Genomic DNA, 23,844 nt, shown 5'->3' on the forward strand with positions numbered 1-23,844 from the left:
GGGGGGGGGGGCTGTCTGTGGGCAAGAAGCAAAGAAGAGTTTTGCACCCATTTTGAATAGATATACCTGTAAATATATAATGTTACAAAGGCAAGATGGAACCTCCTCTGTTGTCTCTATATTATCTTAGGGGAGCTTAAATAGTTAGTGATACACATGCCTTTACCATGTTGCAAAAGGAGTCTCAACATACAGAATACATGCTAAAGTAAATCAGAAAGAAGCTTTTCGTATAATCTGCATTGAAGTCAGTTAAGTGTTCTTACTTGCAGAAGAGCATCAACGTGGCTGGTCCTATTCCTTTCTAACTGTACTGTTTTGCCTTACACATTCCTTTAGGTGTTTATTGAAGAAAACCCCTCTCCAAAGAAAATGTAGAAAAAGTTTTGGTAAGCATGTCTTAGTGATTATACAAAGGTCAGAACTATCATCCTTATTTTAAATATGATACAAAATATGTGTTAGTTTCAGAATAGGGAAAGGGGCATTAAAACAAATCATGAAACGAATTCACTTGATTATGCCATCATAGCAAGCAACATTATGGAGTTTAAAGGACAGGTTTTCAAAGATGTTTGTGGCCATTAGGACATTTTCTTACTGTGATCATTTTTCCTGGGGCTATATCAAATGTGGCCTTATCCTATAGTCTTCAATAAATGCTTAAACTTAAATGGAAGTGTTCAGTGCATCACTGCATTTGTTTAGATTTAGGAATATGTTTGTGCTGTGTGCTTTACTCACTGAAATGATATACTGTATATAAGGCAGTTAAGGGGCCATGCTGAGTGTTGTTGGAGGGGAAGTAGAATAGATGACATGTCTGGTCATGTGGGCAGGTAAGAGCTGCTCAAAGAGAGTGTGAGAGAGAGCATGAGAGAGAAATAGGTTGAAACTAGAACTCAACTTGTTTCAGTCTAAAGTTGGAGCAGAGTATGTTGAATATAAAACTCTGCATTCCACTGATAAGATTTTGCACAGTAAATGCTACAGATAATAACTAATTATGATTAGATCATAGCAATCTGCTTGGCTGCATTGTGGATATATTGATGGAAGCCACATAATACCCAGAATAGTGAAGATGACACAAAAGTGTCTCTAAAATTGAAAGATAAGACTGGGATGTAATAAATGTTTAAAAATATCCGTGCGTAAAAACAGCTTAGACTTTTCGTCCGGTAGTTCAACAACGATTCAATAGATGATCCTACACTCTCAAAAGCTATTTCTCTCTATAAAATCCCTTAAAGTGGAGAAAACACAGGACCTTTCGGAATAAACTGATGCCCAATACGCGCCTCAAAACGGGCACATTTTAAGCACAAACCTACTGCGCGCAAGGTTGAATGCCTGGCCTCCGTATACTGACACTCCGGATTCACTGCCACCCGTAAAAGAAGGAAAAAACATAGGCCTTCTACTCCCTTTTAAACCCCGACGCTGTCCACGTCCTCAAAAAGAATGGATCTAATTAAAACGTTGCACTCGTCATCATCGCCAAAGCTTTGCCAAACGGGCTCCGGTGGAGAGGAGGCTGGGAGATGCAGCACCACATGACTGAGTCTGAGCTGGAGAGGGATGGGAGTCAGATTGGGTTTCTCTTCTCTCATTGGTCGGTGGGCTGACTTTTGACACGCAGACCAGGGACCCTCCTGCCGTATATATAGGCCTGTTCGAACTTTATTATTCTAGCATCACGACTGCAGGTTTCTGCTCAGTTTGGAGTTACTCGTCTCACCTCAACTGTATGCCTGCTTGAAGGAGGTTTAAAAACAGGGATTTAGCAGCACAAGGAGTCTGCATGTCTGCGTAGACATGCTCAGCTTTGTGGATACTCGGATTCTGTTGCTGCTTGCAGTAACTTCATACCTAGGATCATGTCAATGTAAGTTTGAATATCTGCTCTTTCTCTGTGATGGATATTTTTTCCTTGGGTCCCATTGCTTGAGGATCTTGCGCTTTGGCTTTTGTTTGGGACTTACATGAAGGTCAACCTGGAGACAGCTCAAAGCACAATAAATCTCAACGGATCGAGCTCATGCAGAGGATTCTTCACGTTTTTTCGAAGGATACAATTGTTTTATCTTTGATTAGTTTCCGAAAGAGAGAAGTTTCTCTGCAGACAAAAGTTTTCTCGCTTTGAAAAATACCTTTTAAGTAGTCGCCCTAGTGTCTTTTAGAACTTTGAATGCATGTTGGTTAATCAAAATAGGTTAAGTTAACTTTTCTTTTAGACATGGGATGAAAAACGGTGTGGGGCGTTGTACATATTGTTCCATCAAGGCGTCCAGCTAATGATCCTTTATTATAGGGAACAGCTATGTCTCCCCCTGGTGGCCATGAGGGAGAACATCTACCTGGCACCAATTGGATTCTTCCTATTGATTTTCTATTTAAGAGAAGACAAATCTGTTTACGAAAAAGTAGAAATTAGACTAAATGCTGTCACTAAATTAATATTCTACATTTTGTCAAAAAGAAAAGCATGGTTTTATACCTTTCTTTAAAGATGCAGCTTACTGATTGAGATGTATCCTGCAATAGACACTACATTTAAAGTACATTGAATTGAAACTTTCTGACTAACTCTTTCATTGTTCTAGCACATAAAATAGGGAGATAAATTGTCTCACATCACTTTGAATGTCCAAGTGCGCCCCCTTGTGGTGTCGTGGGGACATTAAGCTTAGGGTTCAAGGGGAGGTCTCAGCTGTGCCAAACCCAGCCATGACCAGCTGATGTCCACCTGCAACAAAGTGTGGATGAGAGACACAAACATCAGCCATGACTGTAGGACACTCTCATCGGAAGTATAGAAGACGTTTTAACAGTTTTGAATAGTATAATTCAATTGAATTGAGCTGAAATTCACTCCCTTTTAACCCAAATTTAGAAAATGTACCTTAAAATAATATAGCAGCGAAAACCAATGGAGCATTAATTACAGATGTCAAACATTCTCCTTAACAAGTGAAATAGATATGATTTTGTGTTGGCAGTAGCAGGCTAAATATTCCTGTCCCAAGGGCTCAGGCTACCTGTTCAGGCCTGTTAGCAACCGCATCCTTAATATCTGGAATGCTATTGAACACTGAGACTCACATTTGCCAGGTTTATCAGACAGTTTAACAAGTTTAGTATGCAGAGATGGCCCTCAGCTACCGTTTTAGATATGAGCTAAACAGGTAGAAAATAATCTATTCTGACAATCCAAAACTCTTGACATGTTTTTTATACCCCAGATGATGGATAACGTCATCAAAACACAAACAATCCCAGCTTGATTTGTTCTGTAAATTGTTTCATTTGAATATAGGATTATAAGGCTGTAACATTTTTGCTTTGCAATCTAATTTTAATTCATTTAGTTTGGTGTCTGCCTCTCATTCAAAGTGTACACTTGAATAGACTTTTTTCTCATGCAAAAGAAAAACACTGCTTTCCCTTTTTGTTTCTATTCAAAAGATGTTGATACGTTTTAAAAGAATATAGCTCTGTGTAAATGTCATTGTTTATTTTTTAAGTGACTGTTTTGCTGTCAAAATGCTAACTGAATATTCCCTCTTCTCTTCCCACCCACCCCTTCTCCAACCTCCTCCTCCTCATCATCATCTCTCCAACATCACAGCGGTTAGTACACATTCATAAAATCATGAAAGCAATATTTCCTTAAAGATAGCTTTACCTTGTCTTGCCTTGCCATCTTTTTCCTTCCAAAAGCTGTTAAATAGTCCCAGAAAGGGAGACTTCTCGGTTGGTCTTGTCCATTTGAGCAATCTCATGGCTGGCGGAGCATTTCATTTAAGAATCTCTGCCCCTCAACCAAATTATTTCTTGCAGTTTTCTCCCTTCCTGTCCATGAATAGGTGAGGGTCCTATTGGCTAAAACTTGTGTCAATGAAAGCTAAAACCGCAGCTCTGAGGCACCCTTGGGGCCTGGTACAAAGGATCCTTTCTGAGGGGCAGAGGAAGGTTTGCCCCCCTAACAGCTGGCCTTGGATCAGTTTGTAGTCCTCCTCTGCTTCTTGGTCAGGATTTGAAAGCTGAACTCAGATAAGTTCTGAATAGTGAGATCTTCAGCTGAGATACATACAAGAAAGAAATTGAATTACTATCAGATTGTGAAAGATTGACCCCCCCCCCCTAACGTAAGACAAACATGAACCTTAAGATGGTTTGTTTATAAAGATTCTGATTATAATTGAGATTGCCTAAATCAACCTGCTGTTTGCAGCCTTTAAACTTTTTTAAAGCTGCAGTGTGCACTGTTTGGTTCTGGTAGCATTCAGAACATGTGTTTTTTCCATGGATGAACATGCTCTTACTTCTAAGAGGTTGTTGTATCTGGTTAATGATCTTCCTTTAGCATCTCTGTGCACATGTTGATCATTGCTATCACATGTACCTTCCTCTGCTGTGTTTTCATTGTGTTCCTGTATCTGCATGAGAATGTATTATATATCCTTGTGACAGAATTTCATCCTTTATTGCATGCTTAGCCGTTTCTCAAAATGGCCACTCATCCTATTGCTAATGCAAACGATAAGATAACTGGATATAGCCTATATGTTAAATGGCATGAAATAAATCAATCTTACATTTATTTATATTCTTTTAATTTTTTAGGGCAGTGTCAAGGTTAGCACATGTGTCCTATATCACCTACAATGTGGCACCACAATAAGGTCAAAGGGCAACTCTGCCTTATCACGGAAATGTCTTTAAACTTGCTTGCCCTTACCCTATAAGGTCAAGTTTGTTTACCTGCACGTGCTATTGATATCATCATCCACCATATTGTTTGAATATGACTAATAACTGGTTTTTATTTGCTCTAAGCCACATTGAGCGTAGTTCAAATCAGAGGCCTGCTTTGCCATAGGAGTATACAAGAACTGGCACGTTGCTAAAGCAGCGAGCCGAGACATCTGTTGGTGTTTTGGTCTGACTGATTGATTTTTCTTCTGCAGGGTCCAACAGGAGCGAAAGGACCTCAAGGTGACAGGGTAAGATGAAGTTTGACTATGCTTCCTTTGATCAAACAACTGTTATCAAATATGTAATTTAAGCATCTAACGTGGCACATTTTGGATGCATCTTTGGCACTGTAATTGTTGACGTGATTTGACCTTCTAACCTCAGTAGGCCACACCCCTTTGTTACATCACCCATAGGTCATAGTGGTTACACACAATGACAGTGAAGTAAATGGTTATCAGAGGTTTTAGTTAAATATTGATCACATTTATTTCATAAGATAGGTTTTTACGTTATTCCCCCAATTACGTCTTCTTATTATATCTTGTAATACCATCATTTGCTTTACAACTGGTTAACTTTTTTAGTTATTTATCTCATGTTTCTGTTTATTTATGAAGTAGACTATTCCAAGAATAACAAGGAACCATCCTACCAGCTCCTGTTAATTCAGTAACAGTGTTTTCTCACCATATCATTTGTGTTTTACAGGGTCCTCAAGGCCCAAATGGAAGAGACGGCCAACCTGGACTCCCTGGCCCCGAGGGCCCCGCTGGTCCCCCTGGACTCGGAGGAGTAAGTTCAATGATTACACGCGTAAAATGAGATTTATTGTGTAAATGTCAAAAGTGGTAAAAAACTGATGATGATGATGATAATGCAGTACTGGCTGGGATCTGACTTCCAATATTCCTGGTGATGCAAAAAGCATTAAAATATGGCTCTTTGAAGAGTGCATTTGACCCACAGTCAGCTCATTGTCGTCTGCAGGCAATAACAACAATAATAATGCACCCCTTGCTCTGTTGTTTTGATGTTGGATTGGAGAAGTATTGTATATCTTATTAGAGATGCCATAATCCTGTTACCTTGTGTCCTTTACCCATATGTTGAACACACAAGTGTTCTTTTAATATATTTTTCTTTCATATACAAACCCTAGATTAGTTAGGATAATCACTTTCATTTGAGCAAACAAGCACACATTCTAAATAATCTCCCAGATAGTATACATTTGTTTTATCTGACATAAGGGTTTTTATTGGCTGATTATTGTGAAATGCCAAATGCATGGTCGTTGTTATCAGCAGGAACCATGCCTCCTTATTAATTTAGGACAAAAGTGGCCCGTGTTATTTATTAGGTCTTAATAAATGTTTTATTATTTGATATTAAATATGTGTTTTTTTCTGATTTTCAGAACTTTGCTGCTCAGTATGATGGTTCAAAAGGTCCCGATGCCGGCCCCGGACCCATGGTGAGGGTCCCGCTCTTTTTACCACACAGCAGTATTAATCTACCTTTATTCCATGAGCCACAGACCTCACTGCACCTGTGCTGTTTGTTATTGTTATTGGTACCCCTACATCATACACATAGATATGAATAATCTTTGGTAAAATACTTATACCTCACAATGTATTCCTGTCCTGATACAGTTGCGTTTACTCTCATGATAAAGTGCAACAGCGTTGATTAAGGTAATGTTATGAAATGTATAAATACCCTATTTCTCTTTTTCAGGGTCTCTTGGGCCCCAGAGGTCCCTCTGGACCACCTGGACCCCCTGTAAGTACACACAGCTGCTACAAATTTAAACTGTGTATTGTTTTGATCGAACCTTTGCTCATACCCACAAGCTTAATGTGCCATGTTGTTCATATGAAGATTAATTTCCTCTTATCGTTCAACAGGGAGCTCAGGGACACACCGGACACCCTGGTGAGCCCGGAGAGCCCGGACAGACTGTAAGATTATCCTCTGAAATATTCACAACTCTACAAATTATCATGTGTTTGCTTTTGGGAACCATTCCTTGTCAGAATCCCACAATCACATGATGCCACCATCTTTAAAGTATTTGTTGTCTTGTTGGTTATAATGTTTTGTTTTTTCTCAAGGGCATTCTTGGTGCTCGTGGCCCCCCTGGATCCATTGGCAAATCTGGAGAGGACGTACGTATTTATTCATGTTTCTACCTGCACTTTTCAAAGGCTACTTTTGTTTAAAAGTGTTGTATAACTTAGAATTTGCCTACTGTCCTATAATAGGTTTGAGTTGTCTATATTCTTGCTGCCGAAAAGTCATCTAATCACATCACATTTTATTTGCCCCATCTCAGGGTAACAATGGCAGACCTGGCAAGCCCGGAGACAGAGGTACCTCCGGCCCACAGGTAAGAGATGTTCCCCGAAACAGGGACTAAGAAATACAAACAGATATAAGACAGACATGTGGAGTGTAAATATGGAGCATGCTTCAGTAATATTTTTTTTCATTTTGAATTGCAGGGAGCTCGTGGATTCCCCGGAACTCCTGGACTTCCAGGAATGAAGGGACACAGAGTGAGTGTCCATTGGATTTAAATAGAGCAACCGAAAAAGCCCCAATACAGGACAAAATGGCAGAAGAGCTTCCCCTGTGCTGTGTGGACTTACAGTACATATTATGCAATTAACTGCTGGGAATGATCATGGACCGTACTCCCTTTTTACTAGCTCCCGACGAGCTAGTATTAGATTCAATACAGAGCTTCGTTGCTACTATTTAAGATTTTTAGTTTCCCTATCCCATGACAATGTCTATAGCCAGGTAGTGAACCTCCTGTCATGTGGATGTATTTTTGGAAAGACTTTTTTTTCCCCCGTAAACATAATTGTTTATCCCGGAAACATATTCTTTTGATAACGTGGTCTAGAAGCTCTTTTGTTTATCTGCTTGTTTCTGAAGTAGAACCAAAAGTAAAACTGGTAAATAAATACATTATTGCACTGTATTACACCTACACTGTAATTAACCCTGCATATGACCCCACAGCCTTTCATGTGTTAGTCCATATATTCATCTTCATTCTCTTTTTGTGTGACAGGGTTACACTGGTCTGGATGGACGCAAGGGAGAGAATGGCGGTGCTGGTTCCAAGGTAAGGAAGGCACCTTCCTCATCAAAGCAGCAACAAATAACATTAATGAGCACTTAGAATGTAATTCCAACAATATAGAAGCAAAAAGAAAATATACACCTACAAAAATGTTGTGTTGCATTGTAAATGTTTTGTCAGGGTTTTCAATTTCTCTTTTTGACCTGTTAACCTTCGACTTTGAGTCTCTTTACTACCGGTATCTCATTAAACGAATCCACCTTCTTCTGTTTCTCCTATAGGGAGAGAATGGTGCCCACGGAGCATCTGGAAGTCCTGGACTGGCTGTACGTTTTTGATCAAGTTTCCTATTTACTAAATCTTTACTAAATCATAAAGCACCAATTTGTCTTTGAAGCCTTTTCTCATCAATATGTGTTGTATCCTCCCTTCAGGGATCTCGTGGTATGTCTGGTGAGAGAGGCCGTGCCGGCCCTGCTGGACCTACTGGTTCTCGTGGTGCTGATGGCAATCTTGGACCCTCTGGCCCTGCTGTGAGTATTGGCCCTTTAAATCTTCAGTTACTGTAAGATCAGTATATTATTTGAATATTCAGCTCAAGATACATATCCATCCTATCTATATCCTAATGGAAATACAATGATGTGCAGTATTATATCAGGGGATTATGCCACTAAATGTTGATTATATACATATAATTGCACCCATATTAGACAAACTTTGAGCAGAATGTGAGCTTTGACCCGCGTTACTTAATGTCTCCTTTGCTATTCCTCACAGGGTCCCCTCGGATCTGCTGGTCCCCCAGGTTTCCCCGGTGGCCCCGGACCCAAGGTAAGGGTGAACCTCTTGTCATTTGGCAACACATCCTCACAGAGAGATTCACGTTTAGGCCCAATAAAGAAGACAATTCTCATTAACATACAGTATAAGAGTCTTTCAATGTTCACCATCCAAAATGGCTTCCTACATACTATCCCCATGGGAATAGTTCATACATGTAACCTATAGAAAACACCGTTCAAACAAATATCGACACATCCTTAAGAAATACCATTATTATGATTTAATTAATTGATCATGGATGTATTTTTGTCTTTGACAGGGAGAGCTCGGACCTGGTGGTTCTAATGGACCATCTGGATCTCAGGGATCAAGAGGAGAGCCCGGCCCCAATGGCGCTGTTGGCCCTCTCGGACCTGCTGTAAGTATTCAAGGAGTCTATAGACACTCCCAAGTGTCCATCCTGTAGAACTTATATAAAAAAACATGTATTTAATTTACTTCTGGATTTGTTCTTGATTTTAGTTTTGTTCCAAACTACATTGGACAATTACAAAACATGGAATATGAATGCTGACAATTAGCCTTTATCATGATTGAATGATTTGCATTGATTTTCCTTTGGAAGCATTTGCTATTGCTCTCCATGCATTTGTCACTTTGTTGAGTTTGTAAAGTTAGTACATTATGGAACAGTTACTGTAGAATCTTTATGTGGTTTTACCACATTTTAAATATTGCTCTAAAATCACACAAACTTATCTTTGTAATATTTGATTTTCAAGTTAAAATGTTCCATTTGTTTTGATATTATCCACTAATTTCCTGTTTTTTTCCCTTTAGGGAAACCCTGGTGTTAATGGCCTGAACGGAGCCAAGGGACCTGCTGTAAGTATTAATGTTGTATTATGAGATCATACAAATGTCAAAGGTTGTTTAGGGTCACACAGAGGTTACAACCATTAGGCTTTTGCCATGCTGTACTCATTAAACATAAATAATGATGTTGTTTAAAGCACAGAATGTATTTAAATTACTGACACATTATTATTTTTGTATTTATTTTTGTATTATTATGTAATGTATATGACGATATAGGGCAAATAACCTACACATGTGGAAGAGATAACATAAAGATAGTGTTTAAGGGCTGAGTGATGCTCATCTGTCTGTCATTGTGTGTTTAGGGCACCCCTGGTGTTTCTGGAGCTCCTGGCTTCCCCGGACCAAGAGCAGGACCCGGACCCCAGGGCCCTCAGGGTCCTGCTGGACAGAGAGGTCTTGCTGTAAGTACACAACCAACCATCACACAAACATTCAGAAAAACCTACAAATGCACTTGAAAGCATCAAGATGAACTAACAATGCCTACAGACACATATAAACACTCATTCTGCACATCTGATTGATTATTGTATTAATTGCCTCTGTTTGTCTGTTTCAGGGAGAACCTGGTATTCAGGGTATCAAGGGAGATGGCGGACCCAAAGGAGAGCCTGTAAGTTCACACCATCCTCATCTTCTTTTGTTTTCAATTCACCCCATCCGAATCTGAAGACTTCTGAACACTGCATTGTCCTTAAACTTCTCTGTTGCTTTCCTCAGGGTAGCGCTGGACCTCAGGGAGGCCCCGGATCTCAGGGTGAGGAGGGCAAGAAAGGACCCACTGGTGAACTCGGTGCTTCTGGACCTGCTGGAGGCCGTGGAGCTAGAGTGAGTACCACACCTCTGTCCCCGTTGGGGGGTGTTGCACCTGTTTGATTCCATATTCACAGTCTCATGGATCATCGGCTAATGTCTGTGTGTCTCCTACAGGGCTCTCCTGGCAGCCGTGGTATGGGAGGTAGTGAGGGAAGAACCGGCCCCATTGTAAGTGTTCGATTAACAAATCTCACTCCATCAACATGCACAATACAAATATAAAGTTTTACTCTTAAGGTACGTTCATGAAATGTTCTCCTCATTTATCTTGGACCTCCTTGTTTCTTGTTTGTAGGGCATGCCCGGTGCCCGTGGTTCTACTGGTAATGCTGGACCCCGTGGAGCCCCCGGAGATGCTGGCCGCGCCGGTGAGACTGGCCCAGCTGGTCTCAGAGTGAGTTTTTTGCTCTCTATGTTAGCCATAGTTTCAATTAGGAATAGGTATTGCGCTAATTGGAGCTGAGATGTAACAGTGTGTAGCAGAATGGATGTTATGGCTTCAGTACAAGGCTGTTGTTTGATATACATTTTCCTTGTGTGCATTATAAAACACAACATTTTGTTAAAAGGTAGTGAGCCCAAGGGGTCAGTACTAACGTGTGATAATACATACAACCTAATGACTGATGTTTATTTCTAACAGGGTCTCTCAGGAAGCCCCGGAAGCTCCGGACCCCCAGGAAAGGAAGGACCTTCTGTAAGTAAATCTGGCTTTCACACTGAACCTTGTACATTTATTATTAATGATCCACCAACATTTTGGGACACCACATTTCCAGTAGTTTAATTCTATGCTGTTAATCTATAAATGCAATTAAAATGACCTTCTTCTGTCCTTTCTGTTTCCTCTTCCAGGGACCCTCTGGACAAGATGGCCGTGTTGGACCTAACGGCCCTACCGGAGCCAGAGGACAGCCTGGAAATATCGGTTTCCCCGGACCCAAAGGACTTTCTGTAAGTAGAAATAAAGCTAAGAATGGAAGATGAGCATTTTTAAGTGCATCCTTTATTTAGTTTTTTGGTTTATCATAACCTGTGCTTAACCTACATCCTACCTTTTTTAGGGAGATGGTGGCAAGCCCGGAGATAAGGGATCTAATGGCCCTACTGGACTGAGAGTAAGTAAAAAAAAAAGACCCAGCAGGTGTTTTATTATGTTAAAAACCCTTAAACCTGTCAGCTCCATTGTCAGTTGTTAAAACATGTCATTATGTTCCTGTGTAGGGTGGCCCTGGAGCTGATGGCAACAATGGAGCTTCTGGTGCTTCTGGACCTGCTGTAAGTATCCTTGAATACAGAATATCACCCTCATTGACAGCCAGTTTACTCTTTACGTATAACCTTTATAATGTGATTTTGTTACTATCTGTATGCTGTTTTTAAAATGTGACTCTCTTTCTTGTTGCAGGGCGGTCCTGGTGACAAGGGAGAGCAGGGACCTTCTGGATCTCCTGGTTTCCAGGTTCGGATCCATCCTCTGATCCTATTCCCTGCTCATTGTAAACTTAGCTAAGGAAGTGTCAAATAAATTAAAGAAAGGCCCTCATCAGAGCAAATTCAGTCAAATTAAATGTTGTCTTAGTATCTATATGTGATAGGTGAGCTGTTATCAATTATTTGTATTGTCGCCTAATGTATGGATTATAATGCGATTAGTTTACAAACATTGAAAAATCTTTGTTTTTAAAAGACCAAGATGACATCCTCAAATGTATTGTTTAGTCAACAATTCACTGATATTGAGTTCAGTGTCAGAGAGGAGTAAAGAAACATATTTATATTTAATAAGCTGAAATCTGAGAATTTTTTCTCAAATATTCATCAAACCGATTGAATGATTATTAAAGCAGTTGGTGATTCACTTTCAGTGATTCATTCAAACTTGCAGCTCTAGGATACATGCAATATATCACTTAAATTGTAGATTTGAATGGCACTGAGTCCATTGGTCCTGATGCATTGTCTGATGTTTTCAGGGTCTGCCCGGCCCCGCTGGAGGTGCTGGAGGTGCTGGCAAGTCCGGCGAGAGAGTAAGTAACACACAAACACAAAGTGACTTCCAGCATGTTATACATCAAACCATAGAAATAATTTAATAAAAGTACATTTCTAACCCATCATTAATTTCTCTACAGGGTATCCACGGAGACCAGGGAGTTGCTGGACCTGGAGGTGCCAAGGTGCGTTCACATATCCATGTCATTATTACTACAGAGCCTTTCAAAACCAGAGCTGTTCTCAGTCTTTTTTGCCTGAACCAAATCAATGCACATCAGCAACAATTAGCTTCAGATATATAAAAAGACAATGCACTGACTCACTCTTCCTCCAGGGAGAGCGTGGTAACCCTGGTGCTGCTGGACAAACCGGAGCTCAGGGACCATTGGGACCCCGCGGACCTGCTGGAGCCCCCGGAACTGATGGTGGAAAGGTAAGTGGATAGCACTGCTTTAAGAAGCAAAGTTAAGCCTGAAAATGATTAGCGCAGAAATGCTAGCAAAGTTGAATTATATCAGATTCATGCTGAGTAAAATATATATCGTAATTTGTCATGTCTGTTTTCAGGGAGAGCCTGGTTCTATTGGAGCTGCTGGTGCAGCCGGACACCAAGGATCTGGTGGCATGCCCGGAGAGCGTGGAGCCGCTGGTGGACCTGGAGGCAAGGGAGAGAAGGTAAATTCCAAAAATCTATAACCTGTCAAAAAGAGTGGGATTTTAGCTCTCAAAATAACTTGTTGATGAGAATGTATGTATATAATTCCCATGTCTTTTCTCTACTATAGGGAGAGGGTGGACATGCAGGCCTCGAAGGAAACACAGGCAGAGATGGTAGCCGTGTAAGTTCAAATCTCTTTGAAAAACTCTTATTGAGGCACTTGATATAAAAATGGTAACCAAACACTTTACATGTATAAACCAGAGCCTTGTTCTTATTGTCTTCTCCTGTCTCTTTCCAGGGTATGGCTGGACCCGCTGGACCCCCTGGGCCCACTGGAGCCAATGGTGATAAGGTAAGTTGGTGATGTGAGGATATTTGAAAACCAAAAACAAACAATGGCAAACATAAAAGTGAGAATTAGGTTGTTTGGGTTGAACAAAGTTTACACAGCTTAATTAATGTCACAGAGCCTCATTACAATAAATAAAAATGGCTGCATGCAACGTTATTCAAGATGGCTGACAGAGTATCGTAAAAGTGACCAACAGAAGAAAACCATCAAGGCTTGCTGTTAAGATCAAATCACTTTCAGAAATAATCTCTTGGCTGACCATGCCAAATCCATATCTTTGAACATCCCACTTCCCCACCACCCCCCATTCCTCTGTAGCATTGTATCTAAGGCTAGAACCTCAACACTGCCACCTGTTGGATGTTTGATATCATTACAGCAAAGGCTCAACTACCCTTTTAGCATAGCTGTGCTGATGATAGTGCTGAACTATTCAGAAAAAATATATGATTGCTATTTTATTATCTGATATTTCAATTGCGATATGATTCCTGATATTTGTGGGAATTATCTTCCCTACATTGTTCATTGTCATGTAATTGGAAAGTTTGGCCTTTCACAAATTGTATCAAACGTTTATATTGACCCTTTAACAAATATTGTGCCTCTGGCGATTTGCATATTACACCAGTCCATATTTAGGTTTTCTAAATTAAAACACCAATTAATTGTTCAGCTCTAGCAGACTAATGCACATCTTTACATTTAAAATATTGAAGGTTACCAATGCAGTGCCATTTTCCTTACTGTTGACTGTATTTTGGCATCGGTATTTTGTGTAGACAGGAAATCAACGAAAACAGTGAGACTAAACGTGTATTGTGTTGCCTTGAGTAAGGTAAGCCAAACGATTTACTAGCATTAATATCAGTTAATTAAGTTCTCAAATCAAATAGCTAATTGGCTTTTATCGACAAGGTACAAAATCAAGTCAGAACGTTTGAAACTATTTTATTCTGTTCATTCATGGCTGGGTGATAATAAATGGATGAATGATTTAACGCTAAGCTAATGAAACACTATTTTTTTCTCCTCCAGGGTGAGAGCGGTGGATTCGGACCTTCTGGACCCGCTGGACCTCGTGGAACTTCTGTGAGTAGCTGTGGCTGAATTAATTCATTATAACAAACATTTTACCCGTTGGCATAAATATCAGATGGAGATCTAAACTCTGCATACAACCTTTTAATCTGCAGAATAAACGGTCTTTCTAACTCATAGCTTTTTGTCCACAGGGAGAGCGTGGAGAGGTTGGACCCTCCGGAGCCCCCGGATTCGCTGGACCCCCTGTAAGCCGGCAGCCATTCACCTTTCAAAACATATTTTACTTTATGACACTAGTGCATACCCACACATTCAATTACCCTGATATTGACCCAGCCACAATGCTCTTCCTGTGTATAGGGCTCTGACGGTCAGACCGGAGTAGGAGGAGAGCGTGGACCTGGTGGAGTTAAGGGAGAAACTGGTGGCGCCGGACCTTCTGGACCCGCTGGACAGTCTGGACCTGCTGTTAGTACAGATTCACTGGACATACATATTAATCCTTGACAAACCCAGATGAAATTATGCTAATATGGAATGTATTTCTTCTTTTGTTTATCTAGGGTCCTTCTGGCCCTGCTGGACCTAATGGTGGTCGTGGAGACAACGGACCCAATGTGAGTATTGAAACATAAAGAAATACAAAATAATTACACCTGATTACACCTAAAGTTACTGAAAAGACAGACTGACATGACAGAATACTTAACACAGATTGAAGCACCTGCTCACTTTGACTTTACAAGTGTCTTTGGCTTCATTGGCCATCTCAATTCAAGTAAAGGCCTCCAGCCCATGTAGTGAGTGGAAGTCAACATCGGAAACTGAAAAGAGCCAATTTACTCATGTCCCATGTCAAGAGAGAAGACATTGTCAAATGTTTACGACACATCTGCAGCAGTACTACTTTTTCAAAATGTAAACATTTAAAATGTCAAATTGAAAAGGGTTTGTCTTCTTTTAATTATTTGTAATCTAAGCCTAGAAGGACCAATATTCTACTCTTATGATGTCTACTCACACACACATTTAGACGCAAACTGATCCACCACACTTTCATGATGACCACTGTGTAACCTTTGATGGTGTGTGTGATGTCAGGGTCTGACTGGTTTCCCTGGAGCTGCTGGCAGAGTTGGTGCTGCTGGTCCCGCTGTGAGTATTGCTCTTACATTAAATTACATTAAATTACATTTTCAATTCATCCCAAAATCATTCTGCTTTTTATATCAGTGAAACAGAGCGATCACAATGAACATGAACACCTTCTCCTCCTCTTTTCCTCTCAGGGTATTGTCGGCCCCCCTGGTGCCGCTGGTGCCGCTGGTAAGGATGGTCCTCGTGGTCTCCGTGGAGATTCTGGACCCTCTGGTCCTTCTGGAGAGCAGGGTATGGTTGGACCCTCTGGTCTGTCTGGAGAGAAGGGACCCTCTGGAGAGTCTGGCCCCCCTGTAAGTTATAGTTGTTGGTGGGAAACAAGAACAGCCTCATAAATAAATGTAATTAAGTTTATATCCATATCATTAAATTAACACTTGTCCTGCTTGTGTTTAGGGTGCTCCTGGTTCTGCTGGAACCGGTGGTCCTCTTGGACTTCAAGGATTCGTTGGTCTGCCTGGTTCTAGAGGAGATCGTGGTACACCTGGTGGTCTTGGTGGTCTTGTAAGTAAAACTTATACAGGATTCCAATTTCTCATGATTGTGGCTTTGTGCATATGGAATTAAAAAAAAAAAAATGGACTTGCATGCAAGATTTGAATGCATTTTAAATACCACACAATTTGGTCGATAGTCCCTATGCCAATATTGCAGGATGGTTTGAAAGAACACATTGATTGTGAAACGTGCATTGCATACACACTGAATCCCATACTGTGTCAGCCTTTAATTGTATTTGATGAATTGGTTTTCTCTGCATCCAATCACAGGGAGAGTCTGGTAGAGTTGGACCTGCTGGTCCCTCTGGAGCCCGTGGCCCCGCTGGAAACAATGGCATGCCCGGTATGACTGGACCCCAGGGAGAGGCTGGACGTGAGGTAAGGATTGTACAGGCTAATAATAGGAACAAAGTAGTTGTACAAAAACATGAACTCACCACTACTTAACATGATACCTGATACTAACATAAAAACGTGTTATGCTAACTGCAATATTCTTTGCTATCTACAGGGTAACTCTGGTAACGATGGACCCCCTGGCCGTCCTGGTATTGCTGGATTCAAGGTACAATCCATTCACAAACCTTATAGCCTGTTTGCTTAGAGACTAAACATACATGTACGCTGTACTCAAATCTATATTTTTCCACCTTGTATAGGGAAACCGTGGTGAGCCTGGATCTGCTGGTCCATCGGGACTTTCTGGTTCCCCCGGACCTGCTGGACCTAGTGGAGCTGCTGGCAGAGGTGGAAACCGTGGAGAGGGTGTAAGTACATCCAGCAACCCTTTCAAGTTGCAACATTTGCGGGATACCCAACCTTTAAATAGATTTCATCACTTCACCTTTTTCTCTTGTATTTAGGGCCCATCAGGTCCCTCTGGAGCTGTTGGTGCCGCTGGAGCTAGAGGTGCCGCTGTAAGTAAATCTAGAATAAACACATTTAGGAGTAAAACAGAACTGTCTTCATTAACTAAAGTGCACCCGTGTAACATGTTTTTATGTATATGCATAGGGAGGTGCTGGAACCCGTGGTGAGAAGGGAGGTGCTGGCGAGAATGGAGAGAGAGGCATGAAGGGTCTGCGTGGACATGCTGGTCTCCAGGGAATGCCCGGACCTTCTGTGAGTGACTGCCCACCTTCATGAGGCCCACAAAATATGGAAACATCCAGCTTGATCTGCTGATATCACTTAATCTACCATCTGAACTGCGATTTCATTTAATGATGTACTTTCTCTCCCCTCAGGGACCATCTGGTGACTCTGGATCTAATGGAGCTAGCGGCCACGCTGGACCCAGAGTGAGTGGCATCCTATTAACCAATACAGCAGTGGTTTTCTTGTTACACCTGTATCCATAGACCCAAGTCCTGTGCTTATATGGAATTTAGTGGAGTTATTTAAGTTCAGTCTAAAGGAGTGTTCATTGCAATATTATGAACTGCATTCAGAGCTAATGATGATGATATCTTAAGCACCAATTGCAGGAGATATCCAATCATGTACAAATCAGGATTTCCAAAAAAAGACACATTTTTGACTGTGTCATGTGATGATCTCCTTCTCAGGGACCTGCTGGACCCCACGGACCCTCTGGTAAGGATGGTAGAGCTGGCAGCCATGGAAATCTTGGATCTCCTGGTGCTCGTGGACCCCCTGGATACGTTGGACCTGCTGTAAGCACACATAGAGTCTTGTAACACTTAAGCACCATTTAACTTTCCAGGTACCTCAGCAAAAGATCCAAATGCAACTTTTATCTACATATAAATCCACCTTCCTATCCACATCAGGGTCTTCCCGGCTCTCCCGGTATGCCCGGACCTGCCGGCCCCGCTGGTGGCGGATATGATGTCTCTGGTGGATATGATGAGTACAGAGCTGACCAGCCCTCTCTGAGAGCCAAGGACTACGAGGTCGATGCCACCATCAAGTCCCTCAACTCCCAGATCGAGAACATGCTCACCCCCGAGGGATCCAGGAAGAACCCTGCCCGCACCTGCCGTGACATCAAGCTCAGTCACCCCGAGTGGAGCAGCGGTAAGCTCAATAATCTGACAGCACCTGTGGCGAATATACCGCTTTATTCAGTAAAGTTTAGATTTCTTTTGGAGCCTTTAAATGCTCTCTTTCCATCGATTTGACTCTACTTGTCTACCCTGTAGGATTCTACTACATTGACCCCAACCAGGGATGCATCAGTGATGCCATCAAGGTCTTCTGCAACTTCGACACCCGCGAGACCTGCATCCATGCCCACCCCGGAAGCATTGCCCGCAAGAACTGGTTCAGAAGCTCTGAGACCAAGAAGCACGTCTGGTTCGGAGAGACCATCAACGGTGGTACTGAGGTGAGAGCTACAGACAAGAGACATACTCAGCTTCTTCTGAAATATAAGGGGTTTAAATACCACATAAGCACAGAAGACAACACAATACTGACTATCCAAAATGTTGACTGTCATTCTTTCCTCCTTGCAGTTCACCTACAATGATGAGACCCTCAGCCCCCAGAGCATGGCCACCCAGCTTGCCTTCATGCGCCTTCTGTCCAACCAGGCTAGCCAGAACATCACCTACCACTGCAAGAACAGCAATGCCTACATGAGTGAGGAGACCGGTAACCTGAAGAAGGCTATGGTTCTCCAGGGATCCAACGATGTGGAGCTGAGAGCCGAGGGCAACAGTCGCTTCACTTTCTCCGTGCTGGAGGATGGCTGCACTGTGAGTAGCTCTTTGGTCTTCTCATCACTTAAGTTGTATCCTTATTCATGAGATAGATGCTATTTTGATGCCTTAAATGTCAAAAGACAGAGTTAATAAGCCATTATTGTCATTATTCTAAACGATTCTCTCCTCCTTTACACCTACAGAGACACACTGGTGAATGGAGCAAGGCAGTGATTGAGTACAGAACAAATAAACCATCTCGCCTCCCCATCCTCGACATTGCACCTTTGGACATTGGTGGAGCTGATCAGGAGTTCGGTTTGGACATTGGCCCAGTTTGTTTCAAATAAATAGACTCATGATAAATTAAACACCAAAAAGAGAGAAAGAACGAAAAAACAAAATCTTTGCCCATCTTTCTGTGTTGTTTTTTTATACTGAATGCTGATTTCCCCCTGCACATCCACTTGCTTAAGATGAGCAACTATCTGAGAGGACTGAACGGACTGAATTGAGCGTTTGTGCAATGCAAATTAATACAGCAACCCAAAGGGACGCGGGAAAACAACTTGTTGTGGAACATCATGTCATCCTTTTGTAAAAAATAAAAGAAGTGTAATAAAGACGCTGAAAGTATGCATCAATTTGTGGTCTTTGTATATCTTCCAAAGAGGAGGTTTAAAACCACAATTTCCATGAAAAAAAGGTTTAAGCTACCTCATGCCTGTACTTAAAGAAAATACTTTTGACAAAAGCTGGGTCCACAACCGAGATGTTAAGGCTTCAATGCTTCAAGCTTTGTCCTGTTTCGGAAGGTGCTCAGTTACTTGAAGCAGAGATCTATGGTGCTAATATGCAGCTGCGGAGCAAACCACTTTTTACTGTATTACTTTGTATTGACATTTGAGGAGTCTTGCATTGGTCCCCTGATACTCCCTCATTTTAAGCAGGTGGAATGTTCCTAAATCTAATGTCTGGTTTTTGTTTTGTTCTTTTTTGTTTTGTCAAGAAGGTTTTTTTTTGTTTTGGTTTTTGTTCAGGCTTTTTTACTCTTCAATCCCTACACCAAGTGTTCATACTGACAGCACATATTTCATCCAATTCTGAATGGTTTTAGGCAGCCTCTCTCTCTTAAAAAATGAAACCACAAAGTCTATTGTACCTATTTTGTATATGTGAGATGTTTAAATAAATTGTGAAAAGTTCTGAAATAAAGCATGTCCAATGTTCCAAAACACACTACTCAGTGACTTAAGTGCTTTCATGTTTTAATGACACCATTGAAGGTTTGTCACTGTATTTTGGTTCTAGTTTGGCTGATGATGACCTATCATCATTAATTTAAACATCTTCCTATTGTGGAAGCACAGCCATATTATTTTTTACTTTCCCCCTCTTTATTGCTTTTCAACAGTACATCCAATTTTAATGTACAGAACAATTCTGTTGACACTGTCCATGCCAATGTGTGATTACTAACGTGCATTGTTTCTTGTAAATATGCATCCTATGATGTTGCTTTTCCTTGCTTTTGCATCCAAATAAATTTCTGTGATTTGGATCAAGGCTTGAATTGCAATGATGAATGCACATGGATATTAGATTCAATAAGGACATGGCTCATGCATTACTGCAGACATGAATGTTTTTTCACTTTCGTCACAGGCTGAGAGTCAGCATGAGTTCAGTGTGTTGAGGAAACTTGGATATGCAAGCTTAACAAATACTTCTATTTATAACTCCACATGTACAAAAGGAATAGTTCTGTTCAGCCCGAGATACATGTAGAAGCACCAATACTTAAAAAGTCCCTTGCAGCACCAATACTTAATACTTTCTGACAGCTCAAGTTATTTTGCAGATATATATTTGCATTGTTCTTTTGTAGCTACCAGACAAACCGGTTGAAGTACTGCAACCAGGTTGTTAGTACAGTACTAAAAGCTCCTTATGTAAGGATGTGAGCACAGTACAAACAAAATCATGCCACAGGATCCTTCTACAAGACACTGTCCCTATGCTGATGTAATAATGTACGACTTAACATAGTCGCTATTTTACTTATACACATATTCAACTAATTAAATAACATACAACCAACTGTCCCATGGTCAACCTGGGGTCAAATGGATGCTGCCTTTGCCCAGTTATCCAACGTACAAAGTTATTACAATCTTAAACAACTAGACAATTAAGACCTTGATTTATAAAAAAATGAATCAGTAATAGTAATTTCATAAAAATGTGTATTCACTGCATTTCTTCTAGTACAATAAAATAATGCACTTCCGATTCAGACCTGCACCCACAGTCTTTATACAGATGCTTACTGCTTACTATTTGCTCAGTGTGATGACCTCTGTGCTTGCTGGTCTTGTTTGATTTTCAGGTGATCGATATGAAAAGCCTGTTGAGCCACATGAGGCAATTAAAGGTGAACACCACCCAACAGTTCCTGCTAACTTTTCCTTTTGTGCCAGCTGGTATTCGGTGCCAGTGACACACAACCATTCATGCAAACATGACTAATAACTGCCTTTCACGTTTAGTTCAAGCACTCTCCTTGCTCCAACCCAACAACTCCAGCACATGACCACACTGAAATGATACCCCAGTGGGGTAAGCACTTAATGGTGGGGTAGGTATGTTTGAGAAACTGGCTCGGGCTCGAGATACATTTTTTGTTATATTCCATGGAATGCTCTGACAAAAAATCCATAAAAACATTTCATCTGTGGAAGCCGTAGTGTAAAAAGCACGACCAATCATTTTAGCCGGCCCGGCTAAAATAACTGGATGGCCTTCCATCTGTGCACAAACTTATCTCGTGCCCTCATTGGTCATGTGCGCGTTCGTGTGTGTTGGAGGAGAGGCTCTGTAAGGAAGTGGCAGATTTTTTCCGGCTGTGTATTTTCAAATTCTAGCGCACTCGAGCTGGTTTCTCCAAAATTACCTACCCCACCTTTAATGACTGATTGTACAACACGTGAGCCCTGAAAAGTTTTCCATTTTAAAGAAACAAGCCTAGAAAATCTAAAGCTGTTAGAGCCACAATGAAGTCAGGGTTATTATTTCGAGTCATAATTTCATAAATGATTTAGTGATGGAGGGGTAATTTCTGTTGCCGTGGTGAATAGGTTTTGATGAAGTGATTGTTTATTTTATCGTAAATATGATCTGTTTCCGTGTACCTTCCGGTGTGTATTTAAGTGAGGTAATTGAGGACAGCCGGCGTGCTCGGAGACCTGATGAGACGGGGAGCGGAACAGTTTTTCGACCGCAAATTGCCTACAGAAATTAGTGTTGCAAATTGGACTGCAAACAAAGTATAGTTTAGTTTGTATAGGAAAGCATACCGCCGAAATATTGTTTAAAGATTTGTTATTTTGAGACTATTTAAGTCAATACTTTTTTGTTAATAAATTACATCTTTTTGACTGAAAACCTTCGGCTGCTTATTGTTTTGGATTGCGTGTCGTCAACTCCGATCTATAGTGGCAAGAGGAAACCCTTGATGCCATTACAAAAGCCTTTCACAGTACAACTTTTAAACATAAAAACTGCATTGACTGTAAACTAATCCAGTCAAGCCACACAGTGTATTAAAATCATTCTAAATACTATTCAAACACAATAAACGCACTGTGTGTAATGGCACAACTTAAATTATATTACATTTATTTCAAAAATAAATGTCTAGTTGAAAAAGAAGAACACATAATTAACTAGGAAAAATATCTGAAAACTACTGCAACTACTGCAATTTAAAAATCTCCATCATCTTGTGTTATTAAAATGACTGCACTGGAACTCAGTCTAGGAAACAGCTTTCTATTATTATAGCCAACATCCAAGCTGCAAGATCAGCTACTATAACTGTATTCTAACACACAATACTGTTATACTTTGCTCAGTGGTAAATCATAGGTTATATAACTCATTGGGTACTTACAGGGGTGTAAAGTAATAAGTACATTTACTCAAGTACTGAACTGAATTACATTCTTTAGAGACTTACTGTACTTGAGTATTCCAATGTTTTGCTACTTTGTACTTCTACCCCACTGCAATTCAGAGGTTAATGTTGTACTTTTACTCCACTACTTTTAATTGAATACCTTTAGTTACCTCTCAAATTTGACTAATTATAACACTTAAATAAGACTTTATTTACACCATGGAGTAATTTTCACAAGCCACACTGAAGCATAACACATCATTAAAACTAGCTGCACTTTTGCAAGATTTGATAAACAAATTAATGCATTAATTATTATAATCTAAATATATGATTCTAAATTGGGCCAATTAGCATAATCACTATTACTCTTGGTACTTTAAGTATATTTTGATATGCTTTCACTTGAGTAACATTTGCAATGCAGGACTTTTCCTAGCGGATTTAGGATTGTAGGAGATCCGGGGCTTAGCCCAGGAGTTGTTGGGGGGCCATACCTATATAAAGTATATGAATATAGTTTTTTTTTCAAAATACCAAACAGATCCTGCATTTTAGCCATGCCTCATTTAGCTCTATTTGCTCTTTCCAGCCCTGTTTTTGCAGGGGGCTGATTCTGTGAGCTGCAGCTGACCACGCCCCCCTGCAGGAGAGGGGAGCGTGCTTTGAGATCAGCTGCTAGGCTGCAGCGGGGAGAAAAAGAGATCTCCGTCCTCCGTATTTTATTCTTATATGATTATATAGAGGCATTATTCATTTGTTTTAAAGCTCAATAAATAACAAAGAAGACCTTTGACCGGCACTTTTCTAATTTTGTCCGGAAGATTTAAACTTTAACGGACATGTTGACCGGCGAAAAAAAATCTAGCAGAAACTCTGTCGGAAGGTCCCCTCGTTCCTTGGAAGAGGCGGAGAGGTGGGTGTTTGTCATCTGCTGGTGGATTACCGGAGAGAATTACAGTGCTTGCCTCGACGGGGAGGGATTGCATTGAATTAGCAGCGGAGCAAACGCTTGCCTCAGGGAGGGAGAAAAAGAGCCACAGCGGAGAATAAACAGAAGGGCAACCACTTGCGGGAAGTCTTCTTCGCTGCTTTTGTGGCAGACTACAGCGCCATTTACAGGCCTGGCATATGTACTGCAGCTTCTCCAGCGCTTCCG

The 23,844-nt window shown here is 40.9% G+C and overlaps 1 protein-coding gene and 1 long non-coding RNA gene across 3 annotated transcripts in view; one reads left to right on the top strand and one right to left on the bottom strand.

Moving 5' to 3' along the window:
- Positions 1 to 3,922, bottom strand: part of LOC104948446 (uncharacterized) — a 5,694-nt gene extending 1,772 nt beyond the window's left edge. Inside the window, exons 1-2 of the long non-coding RNA XR_798689.1 lie at positions 3,689 to 3,922; positions 2,637 to 2,749 (exon numbers count right to left, since the gene is read on the bottom strand). This is a non-coding gene — a long non-coding RNA (uncharacterized lncRNA). The remainder of the gene's footprint in view (positions 1 to 2,636; positions 2,750 to 3,688) is intronic.
- On the top strand, positions 1,684 to 20,288 carry col1a2 (collagen, type I, alpha 2). 2 transcript variants are annotated; one of them, XM_010774648.1, is made up of 50 exons: positions 1,684 to 1,888; positions 3,632 to 3,633; positions 4,974 to 5,009; positions 5,473 to 5,556; positions 6,182 to 6,238; positions 6,505 to 6,549; positions 6,675 to 6,728; positions 6,882 to 6,935; positions 7,103 to 7,156; positions 7,272 to 7,325; positions 7,850 to 7,903; positions 8,143 to 8,187; positions 8,296 to 8,394; positions 8,642 to 8,695; positions 8,967 to 9,065; positions 9,488 to 9,532; positions 9,832 to 9,930; positions 10,089 to 10,142; positions 10,250 to 10,357; positions 10,460 to 10,513; positions 10,641 to 10,739; positions 10,989 to 11,042; positions 11,201 to 11,299; positions 11,410 to 11,463; positions 11,570 to 11,623; positions 11,754 to 11,807; positions 12,322 to 12,375; positions 12,481 to 12,525; positions 12,678 to 12,776; positions 12,911 to 13,018; positions 13,129 to 13,182; positions 13,303 to 13,356; positions 14,395 to 14,448; positions 14,592 to 14,645; positions 14,761 to 14,868; positions 14,964 to 15,017; positions 15,502 to 15,555; positions 15,690 to 15,851; positions 15,955 to 16,062; positions 16,329 to 16,436; positions 16,570 to 16,623; positions 16,718 to 16,825; positions 16,922 to 16,975; positions 17,073 to 17,180; positions 17,306 to 17,359; positions 17,627 to 17,734; positions 17,852 to 18,098; positions 18,224 to 18,408; positions 18,539 to 18,781; positions 18,931 to 20,288. In XM_010774648.1, the coding sequence occupies exons 1-50, from the start codon at positions 1,819 to 1,821 to the stop codon at positions 19,075 to 19,077; spliced, it is 4,059 nt and encodes a 1,352-aa protein (XP_010772950.1). In that variant the 5' UTR covers positions 1,684 to 1,818; the 3' UTR covers positions 19,078 to 20,288. The 2 variants fall into 2 exon arrangements, with proteins under 2 accessions (XP_010772950.1, XP_010772951.1); XM_010774649.1 differs by lacking the exons at positions 11,754 to 11,807; positions 12,322 to 12,375; positions 12,481 to 12,525; ... (5 more) ...; positions 14,592 to 14,645; positions 14,761 to 14,868.
- Positions 20,289 to 23,844: the final 3,556 nt, after the last annotated feature.

Source organism: Notothenia coriiceps, unplaced genomic scaffold, assembly GCF_000735185.1.
Source record: "Notothenia coriiceps isolate Sejong01 unplaced genomic scaffold, NC01 NC01_scaffold00014294, whole genome shotgun sequence".
Classification (NCBI taxonomy): domain Eukaryota; kingdom Metazoa; phylum Chordata; class Actinopteri; order Perciformes; family Nototheniidae; genus Notothenia; species Notothenia coriiceps.

Coding starts and splice junctions, on each gene's coding strand:
- col1a2 (XM_010774648.1), top strand. CDS start 1,819: ATGCTCAGCTTTGTGGATACTCGGATTCTGTTGCTGCTTGCAGTAACT. Junction 11,808..12,321: donor CTGGATCTCCTGGTTTCCAG/GTTCGGATCCAT, acceptor TGATGTTTTCAG/GGTCTGCCCGGCCCCGCTGG. Junction 17,181..17,305: donor AGGGAATGCCCGGACCTTCT/GTGAGTGACTGC, acceptor CTCTCCCCTCAG/GGACCATCTGGTGACTCTGG.